Consider the following 17344-nt stretch of genomic DNA (forward strand, 5'->3'; position numbering starts at 1 on the left):
GCTCATTCCATCCCATATTGATTTGCAATGTTACACCCAGATATATTTCCATGGCACTTTTGGTAACAATCACAACATCCTAAAAAATTCATATGAGTCCATTCCTGATCACTTCCTAAGCTCAAATCCAGATTGAAAGACTATCCATCTCATGAAAGTATCTTACAATGTGGATATAGATTTTTGGCTACCTGGCCAGGTTCGTGACAGTTTTGGGAAGAGGAATTCCGAATTTAACTGTTTCCTTCTAGAATTTAGTCCACTTAATAGCACGTCTTGAACAACTGAGGATTACATGATTTAGATCTACTAATTCTGAGGGGTGACTTTTGCAATACAGAGAGGTTAAAACTCTTATTCTGTAGTGATGTGCAGGATAACACCAATATCCATTTCACATTCTTATGATTGATGTTGTATGTCATTGTGAAACATCTAGCTTTGAATACCATATTTTTTGGCAATCCATTTTTGATTCCTTACAAAGTTTTGTTCTTTTATCATCTAAGAGGTTTCTGAGAATCAGCAGGGGAGGTAGAGGTAAAACAGTCACTCTAAGGAAATTGACAGAAGCTACCGCTTACTTATTTTGAATAAACGTGTTATAAGGTATCACACCATATGTTGTTTGTGAAAAAGTAAATAATATATAGGAACTATATGAGTTTTACTGAAGGCTTATGTATTGCAGGGTTTGCCTACCTATGAGGGGTAATGTGGCCCGTGTCTTCACAACAGCATCTCGTGTTTGTTGTTCTAATTTTTGGACATATTTTCTGTGTATTTTGATGCCCTACATCTGAAACAATATCACACAGCTGGAACAGACAGTTTTCAATGAGATTTTTGTGTTATGCCAAATATAACAACCATTTCGGCTAGTTCTAATAACTTTCACTTTATTTCCACTTCCGTTTTTCGCACATCACTGATCATTTTAGCCGCTCCCCACAGGTTTGGTCTTTAAATATGTCTGCTTGTGTCTGTATATGTGTGGATGGATATGTGTGTGTGTGCGAGTGTATACCCGTCCTTTTTTCCCCCTAAGGTAAGTCTTTCCGCTCGCGGGATTGGAATGACTCCTTACCTTCTCCCTTAAAACCTACATCCTTTCGTCTTTCCCTCTCCTTCCCTCTTTCCTGATGAGGCAACAGTTTGTTGCGAAAGCTTGAATTTTGTGTGTATGTTTGTGTTTGTTTGTGTGTCTGTCGACCTGCCAGCACTTTCATTTGGTAAGTCACATCATCTTTGTTTTTAGAAATATTTTTCCTACGTGGAATGTTTCCCACTATTATAACCATATAATTAAGTTGAACCTAACAATTACGTTTGTTATTGTCGCTGTTGCATTTCGAAATCTTTCCTGTCGTCTTTTTCTCTTTATTTTCTTCTTCTGTTTTTACCAGTAGTCTCACTTTGTATTCACCTTCCTCTTTTTACCGTAATCTATTATACAATTTTATCCCGCCTATATATACTCAATAATACATAACCCACTTCCAAACCATAACCATAAAAATTTTATTTTCCGCTTTCAACACTACCGCTGCTATAAAATCCACCATTTCTAGTTCAATAACAGCTGCTTTCACGTATTAAACAACCATTTCGGCTAGTTCTAATAACTTTCACTTTATTTCCACTTCCATTTTTCGCACATCACTGATCAATTTAGCCGCTCCCCACAGGTTTGGTCTTTAAATATGTCTGCTTGTGTCTGTATATGTGTGGATGGATATGTGTGTGTGTGCGAGTGTATACCTGTCCTTTTTTCCCCCTAAGGTAAGTCTTTCCGCTCGCAGGATTGGAATGACTCCTTACCTTCTCCCTTAAAACCTACATCCTTTCGTCTTTCCCTCTCCTTCCCTCTTTCCTGATGAGGCAACAGTTTGTTGCGAAAGCTTGAATTTTGTGTGTATGTTTGTGTTTGTTTGTGTGTCTGTCGACCTGCCAGCACTTTCATTTGGTAAGTCCCATCATCTTTGTTTTTAGATATATTTTTCCTACGTGGAATGTTTCCCTCTATTATATCTATAAATAATATGAATTAAATAATTCAAAATTGACACAAAGGGGCAGAATGGTGGGTGGTAGCTTTTTATATGAAAGGATTTAGAAGTCAGTCTGATTTGTGGTATTGTGGATGATATATGGAAGTAACTAACCCTTGTTGTTGTTGTTGTTGTTGTTGTTGTTGTGGTCTTCAGTCCTGAGACTAGTTTGATGTAGGTCTCCATGCTACCCTATCCTGTCCAAGGTTCTTCATCTCCCAGTACTTACTGCAACCTACATCCTTCTGAGTCTGCTTAGTGTATTCATCTCTTGGTCTCCTTCTACGATTTTTACCCTCCACGCTGCCCTCCAATACTACATTGGTGATCCCTTGATGCCTCAGAACATGTTCTACCAACCGATCCCTTCTTCTAGTCAAGTTGTGCCACAAACTCCTCTTCTCCCCAATTCTATTCAATATCTCCTTTCTGAAGAAGAGAAATTTGTTAACATCGAGTATAGATTTAAGTGTCAGGAAGTCGTTTCTGAAAGTATTTGTATGGAGTGTAGCCATGTATGGAAGTGAAACATGGACGATAACTAGTATGAACAAGAAGAGAATAGAAGCTTTCGAAATGTGGTGCTACAGAAGAATGCTGAAGATAAGGTGGGTAGATCACGTAACTAATGAGGAGGTATTGAATAGGATTGGGGAGAAGAGAAGTTTGTGGCACAACTTGACTAAAAGAAGGGATCGGTTGGTAGGACATGTTTTGAGGCATCAAGGGATCACAAATTTAGCATTGGAGGGCAGTGTGGAGGGTAAAAATCATAGAGGGAGACCAAGAGATGAATACACTAAGCAGATTCAAAAGGATGTAGTTTGCAGTAGGTACTGGGAGATGAAGAAGCTTGCACATGATAGAGTAGCATGGAGAGCTGCATCAAACCAGTCTCAGGACTGAAGACCACAACAACAACAACAACAACAACCTCCTCACTAGTTATGTGAACTACCCATCTAATCTTCAGCATTCTTCTGTAGCACCACATTTTGAAAGCTTCTATTCTCTTCTTGTCCAAACAATTTATCGTGCATGTTTCACTTCCATACATGGCTACATTCAATACAAATACTTTCAGAAACGACATCTCCACACTTAAATCTATACTCGATGTTAACAAATTTCTCTTCGTGAGAAACGCTTTCCTTGCCATTGCCAGTCTACATTTCATATCCTCGCTACTTCAACCATTATCAGTTATTTTGCTCCCCAAATAGCAAAACTCCTTTACTACTTTAAGTGTCTCATTTGCTAATCTAACTCCCTCAGCATCACCCAATTTAATTCAACTACATTCCATTATCCTCGTTTTGCTTTTGTTGATGTTCATCTTATATCTTCCTTTCAAGACACTGCCCATTCTGTTCAACTGCTCTTCCAAGTCCTTTGCTGTCTCTGACAGAATTACAATGTCTTCGGTGAATGTCAAAGTTTTTATTTCTTCTCCATGGATTTTAATTCCAATTCCAAATTTTTCTTTTGTTTCCTTTACTGCTTGCACAATATACAGATTGAATAACATCAGGGGTAGGCTACAACCCTGTCTCACTCCCTTCCCAACCACTGCTCCCCTTTCATGCTCCTTGACTCTTATAACTGCCATCTGGTTTCTGTACAAATTGTAAATAGCCTTTTGCTCCCTGTATTTTACCCCTGCCACCTTTAGAATCTGAAAGAGAGTATTCCAGTCAACATTGTCAAAAGCTTTCTCTAAGTCTACAAATGCTAGAAATGTAGGTTTGCCTTTCCTTAATCTTTCTTCTAAGATAAGACATAAGGTCAGTATTGCCTCATGTGTTCCAAAACCCTTACTGGACCATTTTACCTGATAAGTTGTGGGGCCACCTTTCCCACTCAGACATCATGTCGGCATTAGCGGTTCACAATACAAATAACCAAAGTGAAAGAAACAACAAGGAACTGCATTTGTGTAGGCCAAAAGACATTGTTTAAGAGTTGACAAGATAAAAAGTATTACTCTGTTCGTAAGTGGGGTAACAAGAATAATATAAATTGCTTACATTATATAAGGTAACTGAAAATTAGGAACGTTTCTGCTAAAAAATAATGGAACAAGTTTCTTTTCTCAAACTCGCTGACAACAAGGATAGTGTATATTAAAATTAGGCTGACCACTGCTCAGCAGACGGCACTGCTGTTTAGGGCAAGAAATAACCAATGGCCACTTTTCCCTTCCTGGCCATTTACACCACCTTCCTCTACCAATCATCAAATGCATCTTTCGTCACAGTTATTACGGAGTCTGTATAAGGTAAATTTACAAAGAAATTTATTCCTTCTGCGATGCCACTCTTTGCTAGTCGGTTAACAGTTTCATTGTCTTTAACACCAGAATGTTTGTGAACGTGCGTGTGGCAGGTGGTGGGACGGATGCGGGCACAGCACCGACAACTGCACACTCACGAGACGCTGCTGCGACACGAGCTGCAGCACAAGCGGGAGATGCTCCGCGAGTTGCGGGATGAGCTATCACTGTGCCGCGAGACGTGGCAGCGCGCCAGGCAGAAGAGCTCCCAGTCCGAGGTCGAGTGGCGCGCGCTGCGCTCCGAGTTCGCCGAACGCCGCCGCCAGCGCGATGCCGGCTCTGCCGAGAGTGGCTGCTTCTCTGACAGCGGTGACGATGCCAAGGTAACGCAGCTGGATATAATTATGAGAGAAAAGCTTTATTAATTTGAATTTTCTGTAAAAGAGAGAAATCAAACAGTTATAATTCTGTTGTATAATTTGTAGTTTACATCTAACAAGGAGATGGCATGACCGTGGGGTTGGGGATTTGTTCGAAATTTTGTGTGGTGAAAGAGGACCCCTAACACCTCATGTGGTTAAAATATTAGGACGCGCTACTCGGAAAATACCGAGAAAAATTGATTCAAAGTTTCTTAGGTGCCTTATGAGTATATAATGATAGTCCATTGCCGAGCCGCCATCTGGCCTAGAAGGTTAGGGCTCAGACTCGGACTTTTACACCAGAACTCTCGGGTTCGATTCCTCCTCTGGCACTTTTTTTTTCTGTTTCATTTTTTTTTCTTTTTTCTTTTTTTTTTTTTTTTTTGTTATTCCACCAATTATTCAAAAAGTTTCCCAAACCTACATTATTTTTAAAACATTTTTTAGCTGAAGAACAGAAAGTTTTTCATTCACTGAAAAATATTCGAGCTCATGCTCGTTGATATTTTACATCAGTAAAAAGATTTTGTACGCAGAAAACATGTATTTACCTGTTTGGTCAGTAGTTATCACATAATCCTCATGGTATTGAGGGATTAAACGGCATGTCTGCTGACGAAAGTTTTCTGCAGACGCCTGGATGTCCTGGATTGACACTGCTTCTTTTTTCGAAACCAGTTTCATGATCTTGCGTTGTGTGCTTCTGTGACCCATCGATCAGACACCTTGAATTTGAAATCGACGAATTGTGCAGCCGCAGTCAATGCCCATTGCTGCAAATTTCTTGTTGTGACTTGCTAATATTGCTGTCTCGCTTCCATGAAACGGTCGTAGATGCACGAATCTACCTCCTCAAATTTATCCATTCACGTATGACCACTTTTAATATCTTTCTCCCATTGTGAAAGATATTCTTTTCTCTTCAATTGGCGACATCCTTTTTTTGCAATTAAATTATTTTCCATCAAAGCTTTTCATAATACACCACTGCGTCTTTCAATTGTAATTTCGATAGACCACTACAAATGGGTTCTTCAGGAATTTCTTCTCCTATTCCAGATGAGCCAGCAACTTCTTCAGTCGACATGTTTAACCTCAGATCGGAATAACACGTTCAAATTTGAAACAGGCACATCTGTTCACGACGAAATTGAAAAACAAACTGCCATTTACTTCTCACGGCTCGCGCACAGTCCTATGCACAGATGACCGTTATAATCCGAAGGGGACCCTTACAAAGCCCCATTAAACCTTGAAACCCCATAAAATGAAATAGAACAATGAGCAAGATTATTTTTCATTGAATGAAAAACTTTACGTTCTTTAGCTAAAATAATGTAGGTTTGGGAAACTTTTTGAATAATTAGTGGAATAACAAAAGAAAATGAAACAGAAGGAAAAAAAGTATCAGAGGAGGAATCGAACCCAAGACCTCTGGTGGAAGAGTCCGAATCTGAGCCCTAACCATCTAGGCCAGACGGCAGCTCAGCAATGGACTAACATTTTATACTAATAAGGCACCTAAGAAACTTTGGATCAATTTTTCTCAGGATTTTCTGAGTAGTGCGTCCTAATATTTTAACCACGTGAGGGTCTTCTTTCACCACACAAAATTTCGGACAAATCCCTGACCCCACACTCATGCCATCTCCTTGTAACAACTATATAAACAGTACAGGGCTATTACAAATGATTGAAGCGATTTCATAAATTCACTGTAGCTCAATTCATTGACATACGGTCACGACGCACTACAGACACGAGGAAAAACTCATAAGGTTTTGTTCAGCTGAAGCCGCACTTCAGGTTTCCGCCGCCAGAGCGCTCGAGAGCGCAGTGAGACAAAATGGCGACAGGAGCCGAGAAAGCGTATGTCGTGCTTGAAATGCACTCACATCAGTCAGTCATAACAGTGCAACGACACTTCAGGACGAAGTTCAACAAAGATCCACCAACTGCTAACTCCATTCGGCGATGGTATGCGCAGTTTAAAGCTTCTGGATGCCTCTGTAAGGGGAAATCAACGGGTCGGCCTGCAGTGAGCGAAGAAACGGTTGAACGCGTGCGGGCAAGTTCCACGCGTAGCCCGCGGAAGTCGACGAATAAAGCAAGCAGGGAGCTAAACGTACCACAGCCGATGGTTTGGAAAATCTTACGGAAAAGGCTAAAGCAGAAGCCTTACCGTTTACAATTGCTACAAGCCCTGACACCTGATGACAAAGTCAAACGCTTTGAATTTTCGGCGCGGTTGCAACAGCTCATGGAAGAGGATGTGTTCAGTGCGAAACTTGTTTTCAGTGATGAAGCAACATTTTTTTCTTAATGGTGAAGTGAACAGACACAATGTGCGAATCTGGGTGGTAGAGAATCCTCATGCATTCGTGCAGCAAATTCGCAATTCACCAAAAGTTAACGTGTTTTGTGCAATCTCACGGTTTAAAGTTTACGGCCCCTTTTTCTTCTGCGTAAAAAACGTTACAGGACACATGTATCTGGACATGCTGGAAAATTGGCTCATGCCACAACTGGAGACCGACAGCGCCGACTTCTTCTTTCAACAGGATGGTGCTCCACCGCACTTCCATCACGATGTTCGGCATTTCTTAAACAGGAGATTGGAAAACTGATGGATCGGTCGTGGTGGAGATCACGATCAGCAATTCATGTTACGGCCTCCACGCTCTCCCAACTTAACCCCATGTGATTTCTTTCTGTGGGGTTATGTGAAAGATTCAGTGTTTAAACCTCCTCTACCAAGAAACATACCAGAACTGTGAGCTCGCATCAACGATGCTTTCGAACTCATTGACGGGGACATGCTGCGCCGAGTGTGGGAGGAACTTGATTATCGGCTTGATGTCTGCCGAATCACTAAAGGGGCACATATCGAACATTTGTGAATGCCTAAAAAAACTTTTTGAGTTTTTATATGTGTGTGCAAAGCATTGTGAAAATATCTCAAATAATAAAGTTATTGTAGAGCTGTGAAATCGCTTCAATCATTTGTAATAACCCTGTATGATAAAACAGCATAAAGAAAACATTGTGCTAGAAAAACTTAAAAACAATTTATGTTTTTTATTCAAAGAAAATGTTCTTGTGGGTACATAATGTAAACTGCTATAATCAGCTATTTGTATGGTCCTGCCAGATTAATAAGACCACCTGTCAAAACTGTGAATAACCACCGCGTACAATTCAGACACACAGTAAATTGACGAGGCTCTGGAAGGTACTGACAGAGACACAGAGCCTGTCAATTCCAGTGTCATGGCCACCGGTACTAGGTTTCGTGGCTGAGGTTGCGTGGCGCAAACACCCTGATCAAAGTTGTCCCACAGATTATTGACTGAGTTTAAACGGCTCAGATGGTTCAAATGGCTCTGAGCACTATGGGACTTAACTTCTAAGGTCATCAGTCCCCTAGAACTTAGAACTACTTAAACCTAACTAACCTAAGGTCATCACACACATCCATGCCCGAGGCAGGATTTGAACCTGCGACCATAGCGGTCGAGCGGTTCCAGACAGTAGCGCCTAGAACCGCTCTGCCACCCTGGCCGGCTGAGTTTAAATCTGGAGACTTTAGTGGCGAGGGGAGTATAGTAATCTCATCCTGGTTCTCTTTGAACTACACTTATACACTGCGAGCTGTGTGACAAGTTGCATTGTCCTGCAGGTAGATGCCATTGTGCCGAGGAAAAACAAACTGCATGTAAGGGTGAACCTCATCCCCAAGGATAGATGCATACTTGTGTTGATCTACTGTGCTTTTCAGAATGACGATACCACCCAGGGAATGCCACAAAAACATACCCCAGTCCATAATGCTACCTCCTCTGACCTGGACCCTTACGACTATTGTTGCACCGCCCTAAACACCAACAGCCATTTTTCCGATGGAGCACGAAACATGATTCATCTGGAAAGACCATCTGGTGTGACTCATTAGATGTCCAGTTGTTGACGTGTGAATTCCAGCTTTTGTTGCTGATGAACAAAGTCAGCACGGGTGCACAAACCAGGAACCTGCTTCGGAGGCTAATACACAGCAACTTCGCTGAACATTTCTTGAGGACACACTGTTGGTAGCCCCTCGGTTCATCTATGATGTCAGCTGCTCAACAGTTGCACATCTATTTTCCCGACACATCTCCGCAGGTGTTGTTCACCCCTGCCATTTGTGTGAAATCTTATGGGACTTAACTGCTAAGGTCATCAGTCCCTAAGCTTACACACTACTTAACCTAAATTATCCTAAGGACAAACACACACACCCATGCTCGAGGGAGGACTCAAACCTCCGCCGGGACCAGCCGCACAGACAATGACTGCAGCGCCTTAGACCGCTCGACTAATCCTGTGCCATTTGTGGCTTGTGGTGTGCCACGGTTGCCTCAGCACTGGTTTTGGATAGCACCATTTTCCTACACATGATATACTGGAGGCAAGTGAACAGTTTACAAACTTAAGTCATTTTAGGAATGCTTCCACCTTTGGCCTGAAAGCCAATAATTGTGCCCTTTTGGATGTCAAATTAATTGCATTACGGCAATGACTGCACTGTTTCCTGTGTTCCTCTGAAACACTTTATATACCCCCCCACTGCTAGTGCTGCCCCTGCCATCTGTGAGTAGATATTGCAAGTTCACAGTGAAGATAGGCGGTGGTCACATTAATGTGACTGGACCGTATATTATCTCTGCTATTAAATTCTTGATTAATGTAAATAATTTAAAGGATAGATTAATAATGGTTAAACTGTGCATCAACATTTATATGGTGTTGTAATTCAGTGCATTTCAGTGCGATGGAAGACTTTTTTTTTTTTTTTTTTTTTTTTTTTTTTTTTTTTTTTTTTTTTTTTTTTACAGAATAGTGGAGGAATTAAGTCATTTCGTTATTATGCTGAAGATTGTGGGTTTGAATCCTAGTGAGCAAGGTATAATTTTTTTACATCGTTATCGAAATGACAGTGCTCATTACTTTTATTCAGTTAACTGAGTTAAATTTTTTGTTTAATTTCTAATCCTTTGAACATAATTTTAAACACTGTACTACAATTGTAATTTGCTTTCATTCTTCCTCGTTTTATTCTTTTTTCATTTGGAATCTTTGAACATGTATATTGTATACAGGATGGTCCATTGATCGTGACCGGGCCAAACATCTCACGAAATAAGTGTCAAACGAAAAAACTACAAAGAACGAAACTTGTCTAGCTTGAAGGGGGAAACCAGATGGCACTATGGTTGGCAGCTAGATAGCGCTGCCATAGGTCAAACGGATATCAACAGCGTTTTTTTAAAATAGGAACCCCCATTTTTTATATCATATTCGTGTAGTACGTAAAGAAATATGAATGCTTTAGTTGGACCACTTTTTCATTTGATGCTTATTTCATGAGATATTTGGCCCAGTCATTATCAATGGACCACCCCGTATACTACATACACCACATATGCTACAACCATGTGAAAAATGAGCAAAATTTGTGATCTGTTTGGTACATGCTTCCTTTGTCTATTTACCTTAGTTCTGAGAAGGATTGTCCCTGAGATACGCATCAGCTGTGAATCAGTACTATGTGCCACAGACCACACACTCAGTACTGGAAGTGTCTCAGACAGCTGAGACAGCCCTCATTTCAGTCTACACGACCAGCACTGAGCAGCAAACCTGGTGCAATTTGCAGGAGACGCCGTCCGGAGGTAGCTGCTCGCCTGTGGCTGAGGAGTGCACACCACTGGAGGTGGAGGTGGGGGTGGAGGAAGAAGACGCGGAGGATCCCAGCAGCGGACCCACCCACAGCGAGGGGGATGGTGACGATGACGACCCCGACAGCTGTGCCACCGTCTCCATGGTAGGCACCACCTGCCACTCACACCTCTCTGTCACAGAACTGTCTCCTCTCAGCCATCCTGAAACTATTGTCCTCACAATTTTGTTCAGACATTGTCTGCCCCAATTTCCACTATAAAAATAACCTCTATTGGCACAGAGACTGAGAGATGAAAACTCACTTACACTACTGGCCATTAAAATTGCTACACCAAGATGAAATGCAAATGATAAACGGGTATTCATTGGACAAATATATTATACTAGAACTGACATGTGATTACATTTCCACGCAATTTGATAGCATAGATCCTGAGAAATCAGTACCCAGAACAACCACCTCTGGCCGTAATAATGGCCTTGATACGTCTGGGCATTGAGTCAAACAGAGCTTGGATGGCATGTACAAGTACAGTTGCCCATGCAGCTTCAACACGATACCACAGTTCATCAAGAGTAGTGACTGGCGTATTGTGAGGAGCCAGTTGCTCGGCCACCATTGACCAGACATTTTCAATTGGTGAGAGATCTGGAGAATGTGCTAGCGAGGGCAGTAGTCAAACATTTTCTGTATCCAGAAAGGCCTGTACAGGACCTGCAACATGTGGCCGTGCATTTCGCAGGGATCGAATGAATGGTAGAGCCATGGGTCATAACACATCTGAAATGTAACGTCCACTGTTCAAAGTAAAGTGCCATCAATGAGAATAAGAGGTGACCGAGACGTGTAACCAATGGCAACCCATACCATCACGCTGGGTGATACGCCAGTATGGCGAAGACGAATACATGCTTCCAATGTGCGTTCACCAGGATGACGCCAAACACGGATGTGACCACCATGATGCTGAAAACAGAACCTGGATTCATCCGAAAAAATGACGCTTTGCCACTTGTGCACCCAAGTTCATCATTGAGTACACCAATGCAAACGCTCCTGTCTGTGATGCAGCATCAAGTGTAACCGCAGCCTTGGTCTCCGAGCTGATAGTCCATGCTGCTGCAAACATCATCGAACTGTTTGTGCAGATGGTTGTTGTCTTGCAAATGTCCCCATCAGGGATAGAGACGTGGCTGCACGATCCGTTACAGCCATGCAGATAAGATTCCTGTCATCTCAACTGCTAGTGATACGAGGCTGTTGGGATCCAGCACAGCGTTCCTTATTACCCTGCTGAACCCACCGATTCCATATTCTGCTAACAGTCATTGGATCTCAACCAACACGAGCAGCAATGTCGCGATACGAAAAACCACAATTGCGATAGGCTCCAGTCCGACCTGTATCAAAGTCGGAAACATGATGGTACGCATTTCTCCTCCTTAGACGAGGCATCACAACAACATTTCACCAGGCAATGCCGGTCAACTGCTGTTTGTGTATGAGAAATCGGTTGGAAACTTTCCTCATATCAGCATGTTGTAGGTGTCGCCACCAGTGCCAACCTTGTGTGAATGGTCTGAAAAGCTATTCATTTGCATATCACAGCATCTTCTTCCTGTCGTTTAAATTTCGCGTCTGTAGCACGTCATCTTTGTGGTGTCACAATTTTAATGGCTAGTAGTGTATTTATTTAGTTTCTCTCTGCCCTCACGAGCAGTCCTCTTTTGCCCTTGTGATGGTGAATGCAAATGTCATGTGGCATCCGAAAGATTGACTGGGAACTGTCCAGATTCGTGGCTGCTCAGTTAGAAGGAAGGAACTAGGATTTGGGTATGACGTGCAGTCAATGACTGCATCACTGGAGATAGAGCACATATTCCGATTGAGGCATCCTAGTATTGTCCACCCCCATTAGCTGAGTCGTCAGCGCGACTGAATGTCAATCCTAAGGGCCCGGGTTCGATTCCCGGCTGGGTCGGAGATTTTCTCCGCTCAGGGACTGGGTGTTGTGTTGTCCTAATGATCATCATTTCATCCCCATCAATGTGCAAGTTGCCAAAGTGACGTCAGATCAAAAGACTTGCACCCGGAGAATGGTCTACCAAACGGGAGGCCCTAGTCACACGACATTTACATTTATCCTAGTATTCATCTCAACTGACTGACAGAAACTGGGGAAGATGTCAAGAGAAACTGTGGAAGACCTCACTGTATGGATGGGGGTGGGTGTTGTGGATCATGCTGCAGCAATATGCGACTCCAGCGTCTTAACTACCCCACCAGCTCACTCAGTATGGTTAACTGTCACTTGCAGCTCAATGAATTGGTCAGATCTGAATATAAGACTCGTGCAACTCATTCTGTGATGTCTCTCATTTATGTCTACATGACTCCCATGCAATTTACACTTCAGTGCTAGGCAGAGGATTCATCGAACCAACTCCAGAGTATTTCTGTACAGTGACACACTTAAGCAGTGCATGGGAAAAATGATCATTTAAACCTTTGTGTGTGTGTTCCAATTTCTCTGATTTTATTATGATAATCATATCTCCCTACACAGGAAGGTGTCAACAAAACATTTTTGCACTTGGAGGAAAAAGTTGGTGATTGGAATTTTGAGAAAAGATCTTGCCACAGCAAAAAAATGCCTTTCTTTTAATGATTTCCACCCCAGCTTATGTATTATATCTGTGACTCTCACATATGTGCTCAGTAGCATGGAGATCAGGTGACTTGGGGACAGTGGAAGAGCAGCTGTTTCTGTAAAACATAAAACAGTCCATTCCAACACAATTGAGGACCGCTGGGGTGGTGTCTTGATGACGATACAAGTTGCCTTATATCCCGCAGGCAAACAAACAGATCTTGTGGTTGGGAAGTAGTTTGTATACTTACATTTACATGTACTCTGAAAACAGCTTTGAAATATGTGACAGATGGTAGTTCTCATTATACCATTATTCATTCGAATATATGTCATATGAATGACTGCTTAGATGGTTCCTGCATCATTAGCCCACAAGAGATGATGGGAGTCTTAGCAGGAGCCTCATATCAGCCTATGTTGACATCCTGCACATGAGAATGCCTTCTTGAACAGTTACCTGACGAAGAGCAAGATGACTCATAGGTTTTTGATGAGCTCGCACCTCGTTTTTGTCACATGCTGATATGGCTGCGACTAGGAGACTTTTTACATTCTTTAAGTGTTGATTGCTTGTGCTCCTGTACTGATGATAATCTCTATGCCTAAAGATGTGTGGTGAGCATGTAATGGTTAAACCATTGGCCATGTGATTGCATGCCAATGAATTTTGGAAGCGAGGCTGTCAGTTCCAAATATTGCTGAATCAAAATGGAGAAACATATACAACTCTACTGAGAATAGCAATGACAATTTATTTAACTTCTAGTTTCAATGTATAAGTTAAAATCCATCCAAAATATCTATCTTTATTCACATAGAAGACATAATATTTTAAGGTGAGATGATGTAGTATTAGTGGATGTAAGGAAGATGGTGGTTATGGCGCAGGGGTACACGATCATGTCTGTTATAAAACTGGATAGCTCTCCACTGCATGTAGTTGACAAATTCTGCTACCTAAGTTCTCTAGTGTTAGATCCCTCTCTGGATGACGAGATAAACATGAGAAATGGCAAAGTGGCCAACACTTCCAGGATGCTCCACACTAGAGTTCAAGACAACAATCTCCTCATGGTACCACAAAAATAATTGTTTATCAAGTATGTAAACTGAGCACCCTCTTTTATGGAGCCAAGATTTGGACATCATATGCTAAATGAGACTGTAAGTCCAATAACTTTCATCTGTGTTGCTTATGAAATGTTCCAGGCGTAATGTGGAGGGACTGTAATACTGAAAAGGTATTAGCACTCTCAATGAATTCTGGCTATAGCTCAGGCACTTACAATGTATGGACAACTCCTGTCTTTCCCAACGTATGCTACTTAGTGAGGTAGGACTTGCCAAGAGACTGGCTGGAGAATCTGAACTGCTCTTTAAACACTGCACCAAGCATGACAGGATCAAGACCCTTGGACAATGTGTCTAATAGTATATTTGAAATATGACAGTATGCCATCTTACGCACTGTACGACATTAAAACACTTGATAATGGCATTTTAAGCCGAAATCACGATCATGCAGATGTAACACTGCAAACAAAAAACAGTCTAATGGCAGTACTGACTTTAAACAAGTATATTATGACTGTGGCCCCACATTATGAAAAAATCCTTGACATCCATTTGCTGTAGAATTTTAGAACATATTCTGAGCTCAAACATAACGAGGTATCTCAAGCTGAATGTTCTCCTACATGTCAACCAGAATGGATTCTGATAATATCAGTCATGTGGAAACCAACATGTGCTTTTTTGGGATGAAACAGTGAAAGCCTTGGGTTGAGACAGTTGGGTAGATGCAGTACTTCTTGACTTCTGAAAAACATTTGACTCAGTACTATACATACAACTATTACTGAAGGTACAATAATATTGTTGATCACATGAAATTTGTGACTGCATTGAGTGTTTCTTGGAAGGAAGGATGCAACATATTATCTTGGATGGATAGTCATTGACAGATATACAAGTAACTTCAGGCATGCACCAGAGAAGTGCTTTGGGACCCTTGCTGTTCCTGTTGTATGTTAATCCTCAGTATTTTGTAGATGATACAAATATTTATAATGAAGTTCTATCTGAAAAAGGTGCACAAACATTCAATCAGATCTTGTTAAGATTACAAAGTTGTGCAATGACAGGTAACTTACTTTCAGTGTTCAGAAATGTAAAATTGTGCACTGCACAAAGGAAGTAATATCCTATTACTACAGTATCAATGAGTCGCAAATGGAATTGGTCAAGTCATACAAACACCTGTGTGTACAATTCTGAAGGGGTAAAAAACTGAATGTTCATATAGATCTTTTGTAGGTAAATAAAGTGACTGACTTTAGTTCATTTGTCTACAAAAGAGATAGCTTATACTCATATGACCCATCATAGAATATTGATGAAGTGTGTTGAAACTGTATCAAGTAGGAATAGGTAATATGGAATGTATACTAAGGAGGACAGCTTGAATGGACATAGATTTATTTATATAATAATTTGTTATGTCAGGTTCATCTAATTACAATGGACATTCACTTTACTGGCTTCAGCAAATTATTGCCATAAATCCACATCAATATTGTGGTGGTGTAACAAACCAGTTATATGCATGCTGAACATTATGAAAACAGTATAAAATATTCCAAAAATATGAGATTCATACTTGACAATAGATCAGTTCTTTAAGAAAAAGATTTGTTTCATACACTGGAGATCTTCCTGAAGATGCTGAAATAACTCAACTGGGAGACACTTGAAAACAGACACAAACTACACCATGAAGGTTTACTTACAAAGTTTCAGGAAGTGAAGAACCTAGGACTTTGCTACATCCCCCTTGTATGGCTTCCATGTGTGTCGTAAAGACAAGATCAGACAAACTAAAGTGTGTACAGACACATTTAACCAATCATTCTTCCCACAATACAAACATGAATGGATGCGAAGAAGCTCTAATAACTTGTACAATGAGGAGTGCCCTCTTCCGTGTGCTTTAGTATTATTAGCAGAGTATAGATGTAGATATGGAAATTGATGATATACTCCATTGTCACTGTCATCTTGACAGAGGGTAGCACCTACAGGGTGTTTCAAAAATGACCGGTATATTTGAAACGGCAATAAAAACTAAACGAGCAGCGATAGAAATACACTGTTTGTTGCAATATGCTTGGGACAACAGTATATTTTCAGGCGGACAAACTTTCGAAATTACAATAGTTACAATTTTCAACAACAGATGGCGCTGCAAGTGATGTGAAAGATATAGAAGACAACGCAGTCCATGGGTGCGCCATTCTGTACGTCGTCTTTCTGCTGTAAGCGTGTGCTGTTCACAACGTGCAAGTGTGCTGTAGACAACATGGTTTATTCCTTAGAACAGAGGATTTTTCTGGTGTTGGAATTCCACCGCCTAGAACACAGTGTTGTTGCAACAAGACGAAGTTTTCAACGGAGGTTTAATGTAACAAAAGGACCGAAAAGCGATACAATAAAGGATCTGTTTGAAAAATTTCAACGGACTGGGAACGTGACGGATGAACGTGCTGGAAAGGTAGGGCGACCGCGTACGGCAACCACAGAGGGCAACGCGCAGCTAGTGCAGCAGGTGATCCAACAGCGGCCTCGGTTTTCCGTTCGCCGTGTTGCAGCTGCGGTCCAAATGACGCCAACGTCCACGTATCGTCTCATGCGCCAGAGTTTACACCTCTATCCATACAAAATTCAAACGCGGCAACCCCTCAGCGCCGCTACCATTGCTGCACGAGAGACATTCGCTAACAATATAGTGCACAGGATTGATGACGGCGATATGCATGTGGGCAGCATTTGGTTTACTGACGAAGCTTATTTTTACCTGGACGGCTTTGTCAATAAACAGAACTGGTGCATATGGGGAACCGAAAAGCCCCATGTTGCAGTCCCATCGTCCCTGCATCCTCAAAAAGTACTGGTCTGGGCCGCCATTTCTTCCAAAGGAATCATTGGCCCATTTTTCAGATCCGAAACGATTACTGCATCACGGTATCTGGACATTCTTCGTGAATTTGTGGCAGTACAAACTGCCTTAGACGACACTGCGAACACCTCGTGGTTTATGCAAGATGGTGCCCGGCCACATCGCACGGCCGACGTCTTTAATTTCCTGAATGAATATTTCGATGATCGTGTGATTGCTTTGGGCTATCCGAAACATACAGGAGGCGGCGTGGATTGGCCTCCCTATTC

General features: G+C 41.6%; 1 protein-coding gene across 2 annotated transcripts in view; it reads left to right on the forward strand.

The window, feature by feature from the left end:
• LOC124552408 (plectin-like) overlaps positions 1 to 17344 on the forward strand; it is a 219495-nt gene that overhangs the window by 184682 nt on the left and 17469 nt on the right. For both annotated transcript variants that reach the window (XM_047126671.1, XM_047126672.1), the window contains exons 14-15: positions 4437 to 4706; positions 10441 to 10608. In XM_047126671.1, the coding sequence (XP_046982627.1) occupies positions 4437 to 4706; positions 10441 to 10608 (438 nt within the window). The remainder of the gene's footprint in view (positions 1 to 4436; positions 4707 to 10440; positions 10609 to 17344) is intronic.

The sequence above is a fragment of the Schistocerca americana genome, chromosome 10, assembly GCF_021461395.2.
Source record: "Schistocerca americana isolate TAMUIC-IGC-003095 chromosome 10, iqSchAmer2.1, whole genome shotgun sequence".
NCBI lineage: Eukaryota > Metazoa > Arthropoda > Insecta > Orthoptera > Acrididae > Schistocerca > Schistocerca americana.